Below are 18281 nucleotides of genomic sequence, written 5' to 3'. Positions count from 1 at the left end.
CTTAACTCGAGTCATGACGTATGCCACTGCCGAGCGGCACGTCCCGAATTTCCGACCAGAAACACAATCTGCAGCAGAATAAACGTACAGACCGCAAATAATATTCCTCAAACTCTTGAGATGTATCCCCCTCCAGAGAAAAAAAAAAGAAAGTTTGGTAGGAGTAACGATAACGGTGGTAGGGATCGTCGCTTCCAGGTCGCAGCCACGTTTAACGGTAAAAGCTATACGCAGAACGGACGCTGTCTGTTCTGTTTCAGTGTTTCGCCATGACTCGAACCGATACAGGTGTTATAATATTGGCGTGGATTGGTATATCGATTTTGTTCGGTGTACGATGCGCAAGAATGCCGATGTCAGGTAATTATTTTAACTAACGAATGACACTAGATTTTAATTTAATCTGTACTACGTTATACAAAGAACGTTACTTTTCGTATAATTTTTACTTTCTAATTCAAAACGTCAAATATGACTAACAGACTATCCTTTAATCCTTGATCGATATCCTTCAACGATATGTAAACTTTTCAATCGATTAATTTTATATAATATCATTATTGTGTATTTTTTATATTACATTTAAATCGAAATAAAAATATAATCGTCACACTTTAGAGATTTCATATAATTCTAAAAACAATCGATTTATTATATGTGTTTTAAATATTAATTACGTTATTATTAATATTCGCGTGCTACGATAGTTGTAAAAAATATATTTTACTGTTAAATCATGTAACATTAAGCAAATATTTAATATACTTAATATACAGGTTATATGAAGCAAAGAATCCTTTGTTTGTTATCGCGAGTGCTTTTATAGTTCGGTGGGTATTATATAATTGTATATATTTTTTTATCCGTCTTCGATCGTTAAAATAGAGGAAACAAATTTTTTTCTACACGTAATGAAAGGTCTTTCATTCGGCCGCAAGACTACCTTGAAGATTCTATTATTTCTAAACAAAGAAATAAGGTTTTCTTAAAAGTAATATTAGTTTTTAATACTATTAAGCATATCTGCTATTTATTTATATTAAGTGAAAGTAGGATTTTGAGGAAATATTAACTTGTAAGATTTTTAAACAAACAATAAAATAACTTTAGTGAAAAGCCTGTTAAGATTTTTTTTGAAGCCGTCAGCTTGTTGACCATTTTGATACTACGTTATTACGTAGAACTTTCTGTTCTATGATAATCTTATAGCCTCGACCAGTTCAGTATATCCTACATCTTCAGTTATTTATTCTATATATTCCAGCGTTTGTCTTTTCTGTACAGATTTTACCTTGTACAAACCGTTACGGTACCGCATTAATTAATATCAGAATCTCTTAATATTATGTCAGAGTAATTTAATTTGTATATAACATTCTGATAGATTTTCCTCTTCTTGTACACGTTTTAAGACCTCTGTTTCAAATTTTATCAACCCCCATCTAATTTTAAATGTTTTTGCCAATCTTTCCATTTTACTGTATGACTGACTAACGGTAATTTTATACTGTATTCGATTCGGTGTGTATATATATATGTATGTATGGTAAAAGTTCTACATTTAAACAATTCGAAACCTATAGAAAATATATCAGATTACTATCTCTCAGTACAGCTAAGAGAAATAGTTTTAGATAATCCGAAACCTTCCTTAAGTGCTCTTTAAGCTGGTAAGTATGTGTATAAAAGGTAGTATGTAAGGGAAAAAGATACGCGCCATAACAGAAGTGGATGAAGAACTTCTACACAACCTCTCCTTTAACACTTACAATTTAATTAAAATAAACCAGCAATTGCGACTCCTCCGGAGTAGGGGTCGCATTGCTCCCTCCTGATAGTTAGTGCCCCGTTGTGGCGTATTCCTGCTAGCCTATGAAGCGTTAGCACCGAAAGGACTTCAGTGGACGGTCTGAAGGGGAATTATGTCGGGAGGACAGGTTTCATAAGCCTAGCCTTCCGCGGTCGACCCATAAAATGGGTTCGATAACGCTGGTTTAACAACGGATTGGAATGCAATTAAATCCGTCCGTAAAATACTAAATCGTAAACAAAACTTGAAAAATTAGACCCCCCATTTAAAATAAACCTTTTAAAAAAACACGCCCGATTAGAATCATCCAGCAGCAAGAGACTCTGTCCAGGTTCTGCGATTTGTAGGGAGAAATAAACTCCCGCCAACTTTGCATTCCATTCCATTCCAAAAGATACGCATCTATTCGTGAAGCAATTTTTTACTTTTATTGGTGGATTTTACAATAAGAGCTTAACACTAAATCTAAATCGAGTTCCTTCGACCGGTATTTCTAAAATAGTAACAAATAATAAGAATATATTTAATTTAAAAAAACTTTTTTTTTCCAATAATTTTGTGAAAATTGCTGGCAGATATAAAAAAATGTTCAAAAATATAATATTTCAAACAATAATAAATATAAATTTTTGCGCTTGATTTACGAAAATCAAATAGTTTTATTTTCGTAAACTTTTACTCACTTCATAAACGGTAATTTTGTTCACCCAGATTTTAGAAATCCTCGATTGATGGAGATACAGCTTTTTGTGAATTATGTAGGGTTTTCAGAGATGGATGCGAGTTAAGATGCGGATGTGAAACGCACGGAAAAGTGTTTCATATCATCAGTGATGTGAACGGAAATAGTCAAATTTATAAATCATATAAAACATTCTTAAGGATTTACCGATTTACTTTGTCTCCGTGTCAAGGAATCTAACTTTATTATACTATACCGAATCTTAACAGCACTCGATTCATTCTACTACGAAATTGTTAAATCTAGAGAAACATAATTTCTACGCCCAGGACTCATTCAGTATAATTTTGAGATTTTTATCTTTTTTTATAAAACCTTGAATGACTTCCAGAAATAATTCATTAAAATACCATGAAGGTTCAATTAAAATATGTTTACTTTTCTGTCTGTCTGCCCTTATATGGGTTTTTGTTTTAATTCAAGCATAAAAAAAGGATCGAAATATTGTATAAAATCCGGTACAGTTTTATAATCCGATATTTTCTGCGACATAGATAAATTTTATGTTAACAAAATTTCAAAACGACGACAATTTCAATCTTTAAATTGTCAACATCCTGATAATTTTCATATGTCAAACTTTGGTTTTTTTATGTTACTTAAAATTTGAAGCGATTTATTCAAATACGATTTAAACCTATCAGTTATGATAATAATTTTAGCATAAATGCTCTAGTCGCAAGATTAGGAAAGGTCTATTGAATTTTGTACCGATTTTCGTTTTTTCATTATGAAAAAGTAGATGGTTTATTAATAGATAATCTGTAAAATTATTGTTATATTTTTATAACAGGACTGTATTAAAATAAATTATATTTAACCGATAGAAATATTTTATTCCAAATTTTCGGTCGTGTGATCTATTTAAAATAACAAAATTCATGGGAAAAAGAAATAATCGCGTATTTATTTATTAAAAAAATAAAAATAATGTACTATTCGTATTATGTGTTCAATATTCTTTATTGTGACATATGTTGAACCACTAATTGAAGTCAAAATTGGCAGCTTTAAACAGTTCTTATATATTAAGTACGCTATTTATTAAAATATTGTTAATTATTAAATTAATAACAGAAAAAAGACCCGTCGGTGTTCTTTAAAATATAGAACATTTTACTGTACGAGGATGAAATGGAAATCGCAGTGTTAGCGGTTTGAAATCGGTTTTAAATAGCGAGATATTATTTTGTTCAAAAGAAAGTGTTTTAAATTTTACCGAATTTAGAGAATTTCACTAAAATAATTATTATCAAGATGTTGATTCAAAAATTTAAAAAACCGCAATAAAAAAATTTTATAAAAGTGAAAAGGTAACAACCTTTATAAAGGTTATCAATAAAGGTTTAACCTTTATTTGAAGTAAAAGTGTCTTATTTTGTTAAAGTCCTGGATTAAAGATTTGTAGCCATATTTTGGTAGAGTATTTAAGTTTACTATTGACGTACGAATTTTGTTTAAAAATAAAGACAAGTAGACAAAAAAGAAAAGTTTTCGAACACGTTTCTTCTTTACATAACGATGCTGTTTGGTTCTATTAGACTATTTATTTCCAGCGAACTTATGTTCCACTCTGAATTTTTTTTATTTTACAATCTGATTATACCATTTGTTTAGCATTTACAACCTTTCGATGCGCGTATATGTTACACCTGTTTAATTGTTTTACGACCCCTGAATTTTTATTTTTATAAAAACAGAATTCAGCATACTCGTATCAATGTTTCCTAAAAATGAAACTGTAGGTTTAATGAAGAAATCATATGCTTATTTTGTGCTTCTTCTTTCTTTCTCGTTAACCGTATTTCACTTTCCCGTTACGTAATTAATACTAACGTCACACTATAAAATTTCCATCGGTTGTCTTAGACGTTCAAGGTCTGTTAGTACTCCCACAGACGTACTGAAACGAATGTATTTGACCGTTTTTGTTGTGATTATATCGGCAGCAAATGCTGTGAAAAGTATTATAAATCATAATATAGTTATGTATACCTTGAAATAAATTTCTTAATCGCAAACTTAGTATTTTAATAAAAAAAGATTATATATATATATACCTTTTCCTTTAAGCTCATAAAATTAGCCGAAAGGAATTATACGTTTACGGCTACGTAGCAAAATATTTATTAGACCGCGAGAATGGATGATTTAAAAATTATATACATAAATCTTCATAAAATTAATATACACAAGACTACTTAACCGCATTATTTTTTTTTGTATGTAATGATCACCACACTTAGAAATAGGCCTGCGTAATAAACAGTTGGCCTTCAATAACTTGATATTACTAACTCCTATTTTATAAACCAGTTTTTTAGTTACAACTTCGCACACGCTATTTTTCCTCCTTCTTGCATTTCTTTGTTCATTTAATAGTCACATTAGCAGGTACATACTGCAACATTCTTGGAAATAAAATAGAAATATTAAACGATTCCTTTTTATACGAATGTTTATTCTTGGAATTAAATACTCATTTTCCTGTATTTAGAATGGGCTGATTAATAAGTATCTAATGTTTATTTTAAATATAGAATGTGATCCCCCCCCCCCCCCACCGCGTATTTCATTTGAAAACGCATTAAGAATATTAACTGATTTTTTTTATTTTTATTCAGATATGAAGAATTACTTAATTTTACACATAAAGGTGATTATTTTTTTAAGTCAAATTATATAAGGACCTGTTTCATGATGGACGTTAAAAAAACACAATATTCGAAAACAGTAAAAGATACTAGTTTTAGTGAATTAAATTACTACATTTTAAAAAGGGGTTATTTTAAAATTGGCAACATTGCGTAGTTTTTTTTTATAATCACAATAGTTAAGGAAAATTATCGTCGATTTTAATCAGTATTATCATAAAAACCGTGAATATCCGTGAATATTTCTTAATTTATTTACAGTTACAATCGCATTATTTCATAAAGTTTTATTTATCAGGAATAATAAATTAGCGACCAAAACAGATACTCGAATGATTTTCATTATATTATCACTTATTATTTAAATTAAAATTGGAAAAAAGTTAGCCTCCATAAAACTATATATAAAAATGTTATTTATAAGCTAAACTAAGATAATCGACGGATGAAGGCGTTACTTGATGAAAATCCATCGTAACAAAAGTAAATAAACAAACACGTTATTTGATTTTCACCAAAACCAATAATATTTAACCGATAATATTTATTTATTTGATTTTCGACCAATAATAATTACTATTTATATATTTTTTACAGATTCGTGAGTACACTCCCTATTGTTGCTCTTTATCTTTATGCTTTTTTGGTTTCTGTACTTTTTCGTCGCGTTGTACTTTTAACTTTAGTATTCTGTTCTTAACACCTGAGGAAGGCACTGTGTACCGAAACAGCTGTTGTGGCGTTTTAATAAACTTTTTTGTGAAAATCAAATACTTTATTTTTTGCTAAACTAAGATGGTCATTTCGATTGTAAACGGTCATCATCAGTAAACACTACGAAAAGAATACATATATAAATGTAAATAAGCGAACAAAATAAATAAATAAATAGTAGACAATATTAATATACAAACAAATAGTACTTAAGAAACAATATAGCTATCTCGGAAGTTAGCGTAATAAAAATAATGCAGTCTAACAATTATGTAGTCTAATAATAGAGATTATTATCATTAATTCGATTTTTAAAGGAAGCGAAAACAAGCACAAAATTGACAAGACTGCATCATTTTTGCGATCCACTTTAACAGCGATATTTATCAACCGGTATCAACAAATGAGATATCAATTTGTTCACGAAGTAAACGGCTTAACATTTTTTTAATAAAAGTAATTAACGATCAAAAAATTTTCATCGGCTACCGTTTTGTAGTCTATTTTCTTTATATTTCTCCAATATAAAGTAATTTAGACAGTATATCGTAATTTTATGTTAATTTATTTTCGTTTCGATATTACAAAGTATCATCTGAAATGATCAAGTCTGCATAAACATTTGACATAGTTCAGAATCAGTATTTAATTTTTCCTTCCTTGTTTCTATCACAACATATTTACAAAAAATGACAGAGGGAAGAGTTCGATCAGTTTTTTCGTGTTATCATAGAGAGATGAATAGAGATTATAACCGATCGTGTTAATAAAAAAATAACAAATGGAATAAAGAAATCTGAGAGAGAATGTGAGAAAGGCAGAAGAAAATGAGAATAAAATAATAGAAGAAGAAAAACTATGGAAAACATGCCGTTAATAAACAATACTATATAGAAGAATAATGCAATAAACGATTGTACATTTAGTATGCAGGTGCATAAGAAAGATTTATTTGTCCTTTTGTTTTCATTTTTCTATAACGGTTAATTTATCCTTTAAAAATAAATCCAGTTATTTTTTTATCTATACAACTACGGATTTATTTTATTTTCAACAAAACTTGCTGATTTATTGAAGCGTTCTATAAATCTCACTTTTCCAATAAGAATGTAATAGCGTCGTTCACGGCCAGTAGCGAAAGCATGTCGGCGACAATGGAATCGGTTAATTTTCACATTTTTAGTATCGAGTTCGTCGGCTCCTGCACAGTTGTTAGCTTGCATTGCTGTATTGTTATAAAGTCATACATAAATACGTAACACTGGTCTACCGGAATACAGTCACGTATTAATTTTGAGATTTAATATTATCGTCACGCATCGAAACATTTCAGAAAGTATACATTCGATTTCAAAACTCGAAATAATCCGCCATGAGTGAAATAATTTTGAATCGCCACCCGAGCGTTACGAAGTTCCAGGCTAACGATTAACAAGCATAAAAAATATTAACATCATTGTATTTTCTGGGGGTGATAATAGTCAACCGTATCGTATATAAGAATACCAACCGAGGTAATAAGGGAATGAAATGATTAGATGAAAACAGCTCGGTGGAATGGCTAATGGCTATCTTAAACATAGCAACAACTTGATTCTCTTACATAAATGTTAATTAAACATTAACTTATATCTAATTTATATTTATTTTTTTTTTTTTTTTTTTGAAAGCGGGAAAGAAGAAATGGGGACAGGTATTGTTAGTTACCATTTAGGCATTTACCGTTAACGCCACGTTTTCTCTAATTAGTTGTGTTGGTTACACCTGAATCATCCTAAACGTTTCCCTGTTGCTGAGTAGCACAGGCTCCCTAGTTTGTATAAAATGTTTTCCACAGTAAATTTTACAGTTCCGGCTTTATTAAACTTCTCAGATCACAGCTACGTAATCTTTTAATAAGGATTTTTTTACGAAATTAAAATTCAGATTACCCGTAGAAGGAATATAATAAATGTTGTTTTCAAGTTTTGTTACATTTCGTTAAATGACTCATTCGTGATCTGCAATCTCAACAAAAATATTTCTTTTGATCAATTGAAGCGTTTTAAACAGCCTATTTTTCTTTTATAACAATAAAATGTTATTTTTCACCGTTAAAAACCCATATACCGGCATAACAAAACGTAGAATTGATCACATTTAGATATTTTTAAAATTATACTTAAAGATAAGTAAATAAAAATATAATCATTTACGAAATATTTAACCAATAAAAAAACTATTATATTAAATTTAAGTTTGCAAAATAATTCTAGTATAAAATTAGATACAGTACTGATAGTAGAGATCGAACATTGGGAATTAGCCTACATACAATCTTGAACGTTTGAATACAGATGTGAAATCTAACTTAACATACATAATTAACGTAGAGCAGCATTACGCTATAATACCTTACCCGGATTCTAAGGTACCGACCAGTAACAATGACTAATTTATTGCAGATCTGTTTTACTAAATAACGGTCTCGTCATTAAATTCTTTTGTCTTTTCCTCTGCAGGGAGTTTCTCTATAGTTAGTTTTAAGGTCTTCTTGCCGCTACGTTATTACAGTTCGAAGTGTATGCAGTGTTTTTTTCTTAGATGCTATACGAACCACACCTGTGCATGCAATTATGTTCTATAAACTTGAACAGATAAAACAATTATCTAAAGGCCATTTTAAAACGTTCAAATAAAAAATATAAATATTTCATTGGTGCACAACCATTTTTCAATTATGGACCACATACAATTATTTTTCGTTAAATAGATTAAAAATAGGTAGTAAATTATTCTTGTCTGAAATAAAACGTTAGCTACGGTAAACAATATTTGAATAGTTATTCGTCAATAAAGGGTTTCAAAAACTTACTTATAGTTTTGGAAAACCGTGAAACTTTTAAACTATGATTCCAAATCTTTATTGAATCTTTAAGCAAACTTTTCTAATACGATAATATCTTTGTTAAATTATTTATCTTTTCTTAAGTGCGATGTAAAACCCGTTATAAATATTTTTGAGCGGTTTGATTCATAGGATCGTTTCAAATAACATAGGTTATTTCACAGTAACAATAATATATGGCCGATCTAAACAACTTTTCTTTTTATTTAATAAAAAATACGAATTCATCTATCTATTTTGTAAACACGTTCTGTCTTCATTTTTTATACTTTATGAAAATCGACATTTTAGATTTAGAAACGGTAGAGTTGTATCGTAATAGACAAAGATTATTAATCCACCGGGTTGGTCTAGCGTGAACGCGTCTTCGCAAATCAGCTGATTTCGAGGTAGAGTTCCAGCGTTCAAGTCCTAGTAAAGGCAGTTACTTTTATACGGATTTGAAACTAAATCGTGGATACCGGTGTTCTTTGGTGGTTGGGTTTCAAGTAACCACACATCTCAGGAACGGTCGAACTGAGATTGTTCAAGATTACACTTCACTTACACTCATACATATCATCCTCGGAAGTAATACCTGACGGTGATTCCCGGAGGCTAAACAGGAAAAAAAATTGTCAAGTCGTAAAGTAAATGGTTATTTTCTTCGCAGTAATAGTGTTTATTTAATTGAACAAATAAAAAACCTTCTTGTACAATTAACTGAATTCAGTTATTTATGTTGAGTTACCAATTCAATTGACCTATAGTTTTTTTTTTAATTAAACACATTTTATAAATTTTAAGATATTTTTCTTATACTAAAATCTGTTGAAAACCCCTTCTTTTAAATTGAAAACTTGAGGGTAAAGTTAGTTATGAATATATATATATATATATATATATATATATATATATATATATATATATATATATATTAACGCTTTACTTTGTAAGCCAGTAAGTTTATGTAATGTATAAATGTAACACAGTTAATTGTAACATGATTTAAAAAGGTTGGAATAGTTTTTTATATTGGGCAGTTGACGCATAAAGCTAAAATGAGTCCATTGCTTTCCACGGGTTAATAGATCAAACTAACGTTCTTTAGTATGCTTAGTTGTTTTATTTTCAAAATTTTTACATAGTTTACATTTAAGTAGTAATATCATATTTTTCCATTGAGTTTAGTGAGATTTATAATTAATAAAAAATAGAAAAATCACATTATTGAATTTAATGAAGTAAGCATGAAGATTTTAAGAATTAAGTTAACTGAAAAATAAAGATCTAGTATTAATCTGGATACAGGCTGCTGCTATATTATCAGACTATTTGGATAGAGTGGTTTTCTATAATAAATTAAGTCGGGTTATATATAAATATAAAACTTGGAGGTATACCTAACTAATTCTGATGGGAGACTGAAATGATAAAGTGGAAAAGATGAGGACAGTTAAGATGGTTGGAGAGACTAAGAGGGAAGAAATAGTTATTTGTATGAAGAAGGCATTGGATAGAGAATACTGGAAGATAAGTTGCAAATGGTGGAGATGACGTCTGCAAGCTTGTAATCTAAGGTATAACCAATTGGAAATGATAAAAAATCCTTAATAGGGAAGGCACACATGCTTTTACGTAGACAGAAATTACAATTTGTATTTAATAAATGTGCACACTATTTATTTTTTTATTTTTGGAAAAAAGAAATTTACAAATATTTGTTTGCTATTGTAAATAATTGTTATATATATTTATATGGAAAGTACAAAAAGGCTTATCAAATCATATTTTTTAAGATAAAACCATTCTATGTATTCGAATGAAACTGTAAGATCAAACTTCCCTCATATCATAGATATCAATTCCACACCCACTTGTGGAATTTTGTGAATATATTGCCACCAATTTTGTCATATCATCATCTGTTCCTAGTTGTTGTGCGATCTTCAGTTCAATCCTTAAGCTATGTTAATATTAATTTCTTATTCCAGTTTGTGGCAATTTTCCGGTAATTGGGAGTTTGCATCAAGTAAAAAAAGGGAATAATCTTCTTCAAATTACCTTAGTCAAAGCATGACATTCTATTTTTTGATTATTGTTATGTTTTTTTGATATTTTTGAAAGTATAAGTAATAAGTTTCAGTAACCCTTGAATTATGATGTAAGGCTTATTTTTTTATGTTAATAGGGTAACCTATACTTTTTCTTATTTTATACTATCTAAATTGTAAAAATGGAAAGAAAGGAGAGATTTTATAGGTGGGACTTTGAAAAGTCTTTGAATAGCTGTTGGTAGGTTTTAATTAGCATTTTTCAGCCCAAATTTTATTATTCACAAAGTCAATTATCTTCTATGAATTAACTACCTTCATCATCTTAATTATATGTTGCAACAAAAACTCCTTTTCAAAGATTTAAGAGCTATTAGTTTTAAAACAGACAATCTCAGACATCTTGTAATTATGTTGCATGTGGAAATATTCTACTAGACTACAGATTGTTCAGCCAGATCCTTGTTAAAAGTGAAAAATCATGGGTTAGATGACTGTTCCTTTCTTCCCTCAGAACTACACAATGCTAGAAAACAATAACTGAAAAAGAAGAATTAATTTTACTCTTCTATAATTTATGACTAACTGTTCATTAAACAACAGTGCACAATCAATATTAATATGAAGAATCTATTTCATTTTCAAATAGTTTAATAAAAAATAGAGTTTCAGTGAAATATATCTTTATCCAAATGAAATAAAATAATTTTTCATCATTTCCTTATTGTCATTAATAAACAATTACTAATATTTTATCCATAGAAAATCTTCATTTAATTTATGTGATCTATTTCTAGTTTTCACTTTTTTATGGTATGCTAATCATATATTATCTTCCATATCTACATACGTAGCTAAAAAAACGCCTACTTATTTACTGAATAATAGTAAATTTTCTTGTATCCATAAAAAACTGTTGCAGTTGTATTAGCTATGAAGTAAAATCCGCAAGTTTTTAAAATTACTAGATTTAATAATTTTCTAGTTCTTGGATGCTGGATCGGTCTGCCTGTAATTTTCTGGCTAGTTTTGGACTAAATTTGTGTTTTTTTGGCTGGATAAGTATTTTGTGTATTAAAATATTGTATTAGTACATAGAAGTACCATAATTTAACAAACTACTTATAATCACTTACAACTTCATTCACTTATTATCTAATATTTATGTGTTTTATATTTTCTAGGTTGGCAACATAATGCTGTAACTGTCTGCTATGTGGCTGGTTGGGCTACCTATCGTCCAGATCAAGGGAAATTTACAATTGATGATTTAGATCCATCTCTTTGTTCTCATTTAGTTTACGCTTTTGCAGGTCTAAATGAAAATACTAGTACAATTGTAAGTCTTGATACCTACAATGATTTAGAAGAAGATGGTGGAAAAGGTAAATAAATGTTTTTAAAGGCAATAATATGATAATATTCTTAACCGGTCAATTTGGTTGTTATAAAAGAAGCTCCTTTTTAAAATATTCTGATAAACAGTAAATATCTTATTTATAAACTGATGAAAAAATTTACAATTCTGACAAGAGTTCAATAAATAACTGTTCTGCATACAATATTTTTATTAACTTATTAAAAAGGTTGTTGCCAATGAAGTGGAACTAACCTGGTATAATTTTCAAAACATTTTTTAAATCACTTTGATAACTGACCAAATAATTCTTAATATTAACAGGAGGGAAATAATCTTTGGCGAAAATATTAGATTTAATTATTATTTAAACTTCTTGAAGCTAAATCTATTGATCCTTCTTCAAGTGAAGATACTGGTAACAATGTTAATAGGGCACAACTGATTTCAGTGCTACTGGATATGCCACTGAAAAATATGATGTTAGTTATCTCCAGAAAGCTATTAGAAAAAAAGTTCCATTTCTTTGAAAGAGAGTTGTTCAATTTTTAATAATTTTAAAATGTTATCACAATTTGACTTGCCCTTTGACGTGTACTGAATTACTTTTTCTGTTCTATGTTAAAACAGAATCTATTTTATGATAAGCTTTTACTTTTAAAATTATTCATGAAATTAAAACAGCTTCATCACTGCTCTAAAGCAGTCCTTTGACCAAATATTTAAATATTTCCCTGATTTACTTACACTGAAATGCATTTTAAGATACCATCATTATAATGATATAAGACGTTGTTTTTCACAACAGAAAGGGAAACATTAATTTTATACTATCTGTATCAGCTTTTCTAATGGCTGTGATATATGTTAAGTGCCTTAAAAGAGAATTCAATCATTGTTGATTTCTCTGAGGTAAACAGTACGCAGCCATCCTTGTGGTATACAGAATGAAAACATCACTTGTAAGGCTAAATATCAACATAATTTTTGTGTGCTTGACATGCTGATATGCAATTATATATTTGGCCCATTAAAGAAAGTAACTGGAAACCACTTCACTCTTCAACTTCATTGGTAAGCCTAAAATTAGCGCTTTTATTCTTGAAAATGGATATATTATTTGGAAGTGATTTGATCATGTCAATTCACCTACAACCACTGCGGTTATGGTACTTAACATAAAATATATATATATATATATACACTAACAGAACAAATTAATAATTACACTTGGCTTCTGAGAATGAAATATTAAAATTGCACTAACATTTCATTTTACAGAGCTGTTTTACATATACAAAATGTATAAAAGCTAAAACAGTTTTTATCTGTTGCAGGAAGTTTTAAAAGGATGACATCATTGAAAAAGACTTATCCGCACTTGAAGGTTACATTGGCTATAGGAGGCTGGAATGAAGGTTCAGAAAAGTATTCTGCTTTAGCCCAATCTGCAACCAAAAGGAAAACATTTATAGAAAGTGTAGTGAAATTCTTAAAGTGAGTCTACTGTTCAGATTTTAAGATTGGTTATAATTTTAACCAAAGATTAAATCTACAATGATGTTTTACATTGTTCTTGTTCCATTTTATAAACCTAAAATGGTTCTATTCTGAACACAGAAAAAATAGGGATTCCTATTTTTGAACAAGAAGAAGAGATAAAGGTTTTCTATTTTTCAAACAGGATAATGTGTAATAAAATTCCCATGTTTTACATAACGGATTTTTGCAGAATAAGATGTGTTCTTTGCATTAAAAATTTTGTTGAATGATATATATATATATTTACTTATTATTATATATAGTTTATTATAACAGCACTCGTATAATAAATTGATACAGAATTTTCATTATAATATTACATTAATGTGACAAACATTACACCATGTCCATGGCTGACTTTATTATTTAAAAATTTTAACATTTTTAATCGTTTTCTAATACGCAGTTTAATTAAATAATTAAATCATGACAGGATGCGTGATCTCACAAAAATACTTACATGATAAGATTTGTCTTATCTCAATTGTCTGTACTAGGTGGTTTATATTAATAGAATTAAATATATACTTTAACAGTACAGAGGAATAATATGAACCTTAAAAAGATTAATTTCAGTAAAATATATATATTAATTGAAATTAATATGTAAATACCAAAACACAGTAAATAGAAAAGTTAAATTTACCATTTTAATATGGTAAGTTTAAACAGTATATATTTACTGTTTTAAATTTCGTTTAATATTAAATTTTATTAGCACAGTGGTAATTATTATTATTTGAATTTTCAAAAAAAAATTACACACACAAAGTAATCAAACACAGATGTTATTTAATAAAAGTAACTTTAGTTAGCAAAAAAAATCATACCTGTACAATTTGTAAATATCTAGTAATTAATGTCCTCATTTATTCTTTCACTTCACGTACACGATTTGGCATTGATTCACAAGTGTACTAGCTGTAAGAAGTTGGCAACTAACAGTTGTCATGTTTAAATTTGTTCCAATCGCTGCTAATTCTTGATTTAAGTCCACAGCAGATAATTTTGGATCAAGTTTACTTTTTCTCACTAATAACCAATTTTGTGTTGAAGTAGTTTTTCTTTTATGGCCACATATTGCTTTCCTTTGAGATGAAAAGGAACCAGTTTTCTTAAATTGTTTTAAAATAACATTCACTGTCCGTAGCCCAATGCCATACTCAGAAGCTATTTGTCATTGTCATATTAGTATGCTCAGAAAGAGAAACAATTTTCAAAGGCTTTTTTTGAGTTACGTCCATTATTATATATTTATGATACACAGAACAAAAAATATGAAAACATGATTTTGTAATGAAAAATGAAATAAACTTTCACAAAGCACTATTTATAATATGAAATTGCTAAATAACCAAAGAACAATAACCTCACATTATACAGACAACTTAAATAATGGGTGTAGTCAAGCAATGTAACCGCAACATAGAAATAAACAAAACAAATCCCTGTATTTGGGCTAGTTTGCATGTTAGTGTATATAAAATATAGACATATATCTTCTGTTGCCATTGATCCCATTATAACTTTGGTCTTCCTCTCTTTCTTTCCTGCCAGTTCCAATTACAAATCTTGTTTTTAGCATACTATTCACTTGTTCAATCCAAATGCCTAAATCATCTCGGCCTTTATTTCTGTAGCTCCAAAAAGATTCACTTTGGTTATTCCTGTTACATAATCATTTGTCTTGCCTTCTCTTGTTACTCTACTATACAACCTCTACTACCTGTCATTTTCATCTACCTTTTTTACTTGCTCCTGCCACTAAACCGTATATTATTGCCAGCCTCACTACAGTTTTCCACATTTTTCTTTATTTTATCCATATTTTGTTCTATTTTTTACTTCAATCTATGCTTGTCGATGTTTCTCAAGACACTTCAATTTATTAATTTTTCATCCTGTAGTTTTATAATTCTATTATAGTTTTATAATAATAGAATACTATAATTTAATCTATTATAATTTACTATAATTGATTATAGTTGTGTATAATTCTACAATAGAATAGTTTTACTATTCTTCTTTTTCAGTAACGTATACTCTGTTTTTCTACTGTTAATTTTCATACCACTCTCTTTCAAGAGTTGTAATGCCCATTAAATTAGAAAAGATTGATAATTTATTAAAAATTAGTGTTCTGACAAAAAATCTTCAGACTAGATTAACAATAATCTAAAAATTTTATTAGCAGGATCACTTGGTTTTAAAAGAAGATGAAGTTTAACAAAAAATTATATTATATCACATTTCGAAACATAAAAGATTCTTCAGCATCAAAAGATTGTACATCAAAATTTTTCTGGTCTAGTCAATAGAAATACTATAAAATGCAATATCTGTCTTCACTCCAAAACAATGTCACACATTCCTTGCACTAATCCACACATTAAAACACTAACTATAAAATATGAACAGAAATCACTTGACTTCTAGAATTCACCATAGTCAAGGTGAGATCAACAAGGATGATATCAAAATATATCAAAAACCTACATCTGACATGGTTATCTAGATATTAATCACCTCATATACGACAAATATATGAGGTGATAATATATTACATCATTTAATACTTGTAGTCACATCAGTAAACAGCTAGCTGATTAAGAAATTAACAAAATAAAAATTTTATTGCATTTTAATATAGTCAAATGTAGGTAGTAGTATCTATTGTACAAATGTTTGTATCTCCAGAGGTACCCTTCGTAAAATCTTATAATAATAAAATGCATCTTCTGTTAAAAATTTATTTTCTTTTTGTTCAAAGAAATGGTTGGTTGTGTAAACTTTTCTTATATCTAGCCTTGAAATTGTCTAAAGGACATAAAAATAATTTTTTCTATGTAAAATAGAGTAGAGAGATTTATATAATCATCAGTAACAGAGCTGTCACTATGCTCTGATCCATCCTAGTAGTAATAAATCAGTAACAAGTGTATTTTAAATTAGTCTACAAGTAAAAGAAATAAATTCTTCTTCTCTCTCTCTCTCTAACACAACACAACACACACACACACACATACATACACTTAATCACTTATAGGAAAAATGTAATGGTGCCTGTAATTTCATTTTTAAATACGACACGTTATTTAATTATACATTATGTTGTATTGTGGTATATAATTTAAAAAACTTATTTTTCTTGGAACCAATTATAATGAAGCATTTTTGTTATAATACATTATTCTATAAGTTCAGATCTTTTTTATCATGTATATCCCATGTATTAACTTAGTATATTAAATATATAGTATTGCACATAAAATTTTCATTGTATCTAATTTTAATCTTTCTTAATTTTCGGAATGACAGTATTTAAAATCTAAGTAAAACATATATTGGAAAAAAGTAAGCCACTTCATTTGTCTGTTGGCAGTAGATTGTTTTTTAATGTAACTGATTTATGTCCTTAAATTTTAATTAATTTAATTTTTTTTGTCCGAAACAGTAAAGCAATTTGGTTTTAATTACTTATTAGTCAACTTATAAAGATTTATTTTTTATAGTGCAAGCATTTTTATTTTTCCAATTAGTAAACACTTATAATAAATTTGAAGAAATTCACAAATTGACTATGATGAGATGGATTTTAGTGGAGTATTTTAAGATAAATTATGAAATAGTTTGCATTTAGGTAAAAGGATTGTCGGTTGTAGCTTTTATAAAAAAAAAAAAGCTGGCTATTATAATCTTACTATCCTGTTATCCACAAAAAAAAATCTAGGATTTTAGACAAATAAAAATATAATTTGTATTGATTAAATATACATTTACATTAATCAAGCGGATGTACATCAACCATATACGTTCTGCTTCTGCTTGTTGGCAATCAGGCAGTGTTATTGAAGTGTAAACCAATCTGAAAAGCCAGCGATTGATTATTGTGCACGGCTGAGGCAAAATCAGTTAAATCAAGTAACATTTCAGTATAAAAATATGTTAGAAATTATATTCTTGGTCACAGTGTTGTGAAGTGGCTTCCTTTTTGTCACTGTGCCCCAAATCCTGAAATTGTCAAAGACAAATAAATAGTATGGAAGGGTTGTCTAGTAGAGCAGAAAACACTTTAAAATATTTAGCATAAAATACCTTGAAGAAATGGAAATATGTTATCAGCAAGTTAATAAAATTTATACTATGTTTTAGATTTTGTACTATCTTTAAATATTATTAACATTATATTCTAATTCTGACAGCAATTATAAATTTGTTTGAGACACTGACTTGGAATAATTATTCAAGTTAGTTAAATCTACAATAAATTAATTATAGAATTCTTTAATAATGATCCATTGATATTGACAATTACATCATAACTGGGCATTCTCCAAGAGAACCACTGATGCTACTGTCCCTGGCCACCAATCTATTGTTGGTTTTGAATTATCAGTATATCTTGGTCTAGTAATCCACATTTGTAATGAAGTCAGGGACAACTGCCTATGTATACCAAATCAAGAAGTTATACTTTCTCCAAATAGCTGGGGTCTTCCAAAGAATCATATTATAAAAATGTAATTACATATTAGTAATTAA

General features: G+C 28.6%; 1 protein-coding gene across 1 annotated transcript in view; it reads left to right on the top strand.

Annotated features, from left to right (window-relative positions):
- The first annotated feature begins 202 nt into the window (after window positions 1-202).
- The window catches only part of LOC142323074 (putative chitinase 2), a 32465-nt gene continuing 14386 nt past the window's right edge, over window positions 203-18281 (top strand). The window contains exons 1-3 of the mRNA XM_075362230.1: window positions 203-360; window positions 12025-12225; window positions 13535-13694. Coding sequence (XP_075218345.1) covers window positions 270-360; window positions 12025-12225; window positions 13535-13694 — 452 coding nt within the window. The 5' untranslated portion in view covers window positions 203-269. The remainder of the gene's footprint in view (window positions 361-12024; window positions 12226-13534; window positions 13695-18281) is intronic.

Source organism: Lycorma delicatula, chromosome 4 (genome assembly GCF_047948215.1).
Source record: "Lycorma delicatula isolate Av1 chromosome 4, ASM4794821v1, whole genome shotgun sequence".
NCBI lineage: Eukaryota > Metazoa > Arthropoda > Insecta > Hemiptera > Fulgoridae > Lycorma > Lycorma delicatula.
The sequence above is the reverse complement of the archived record's forward strand: the minus strand, read 5'-3'. Positions and strand labels throughout refer to the sequence as shown.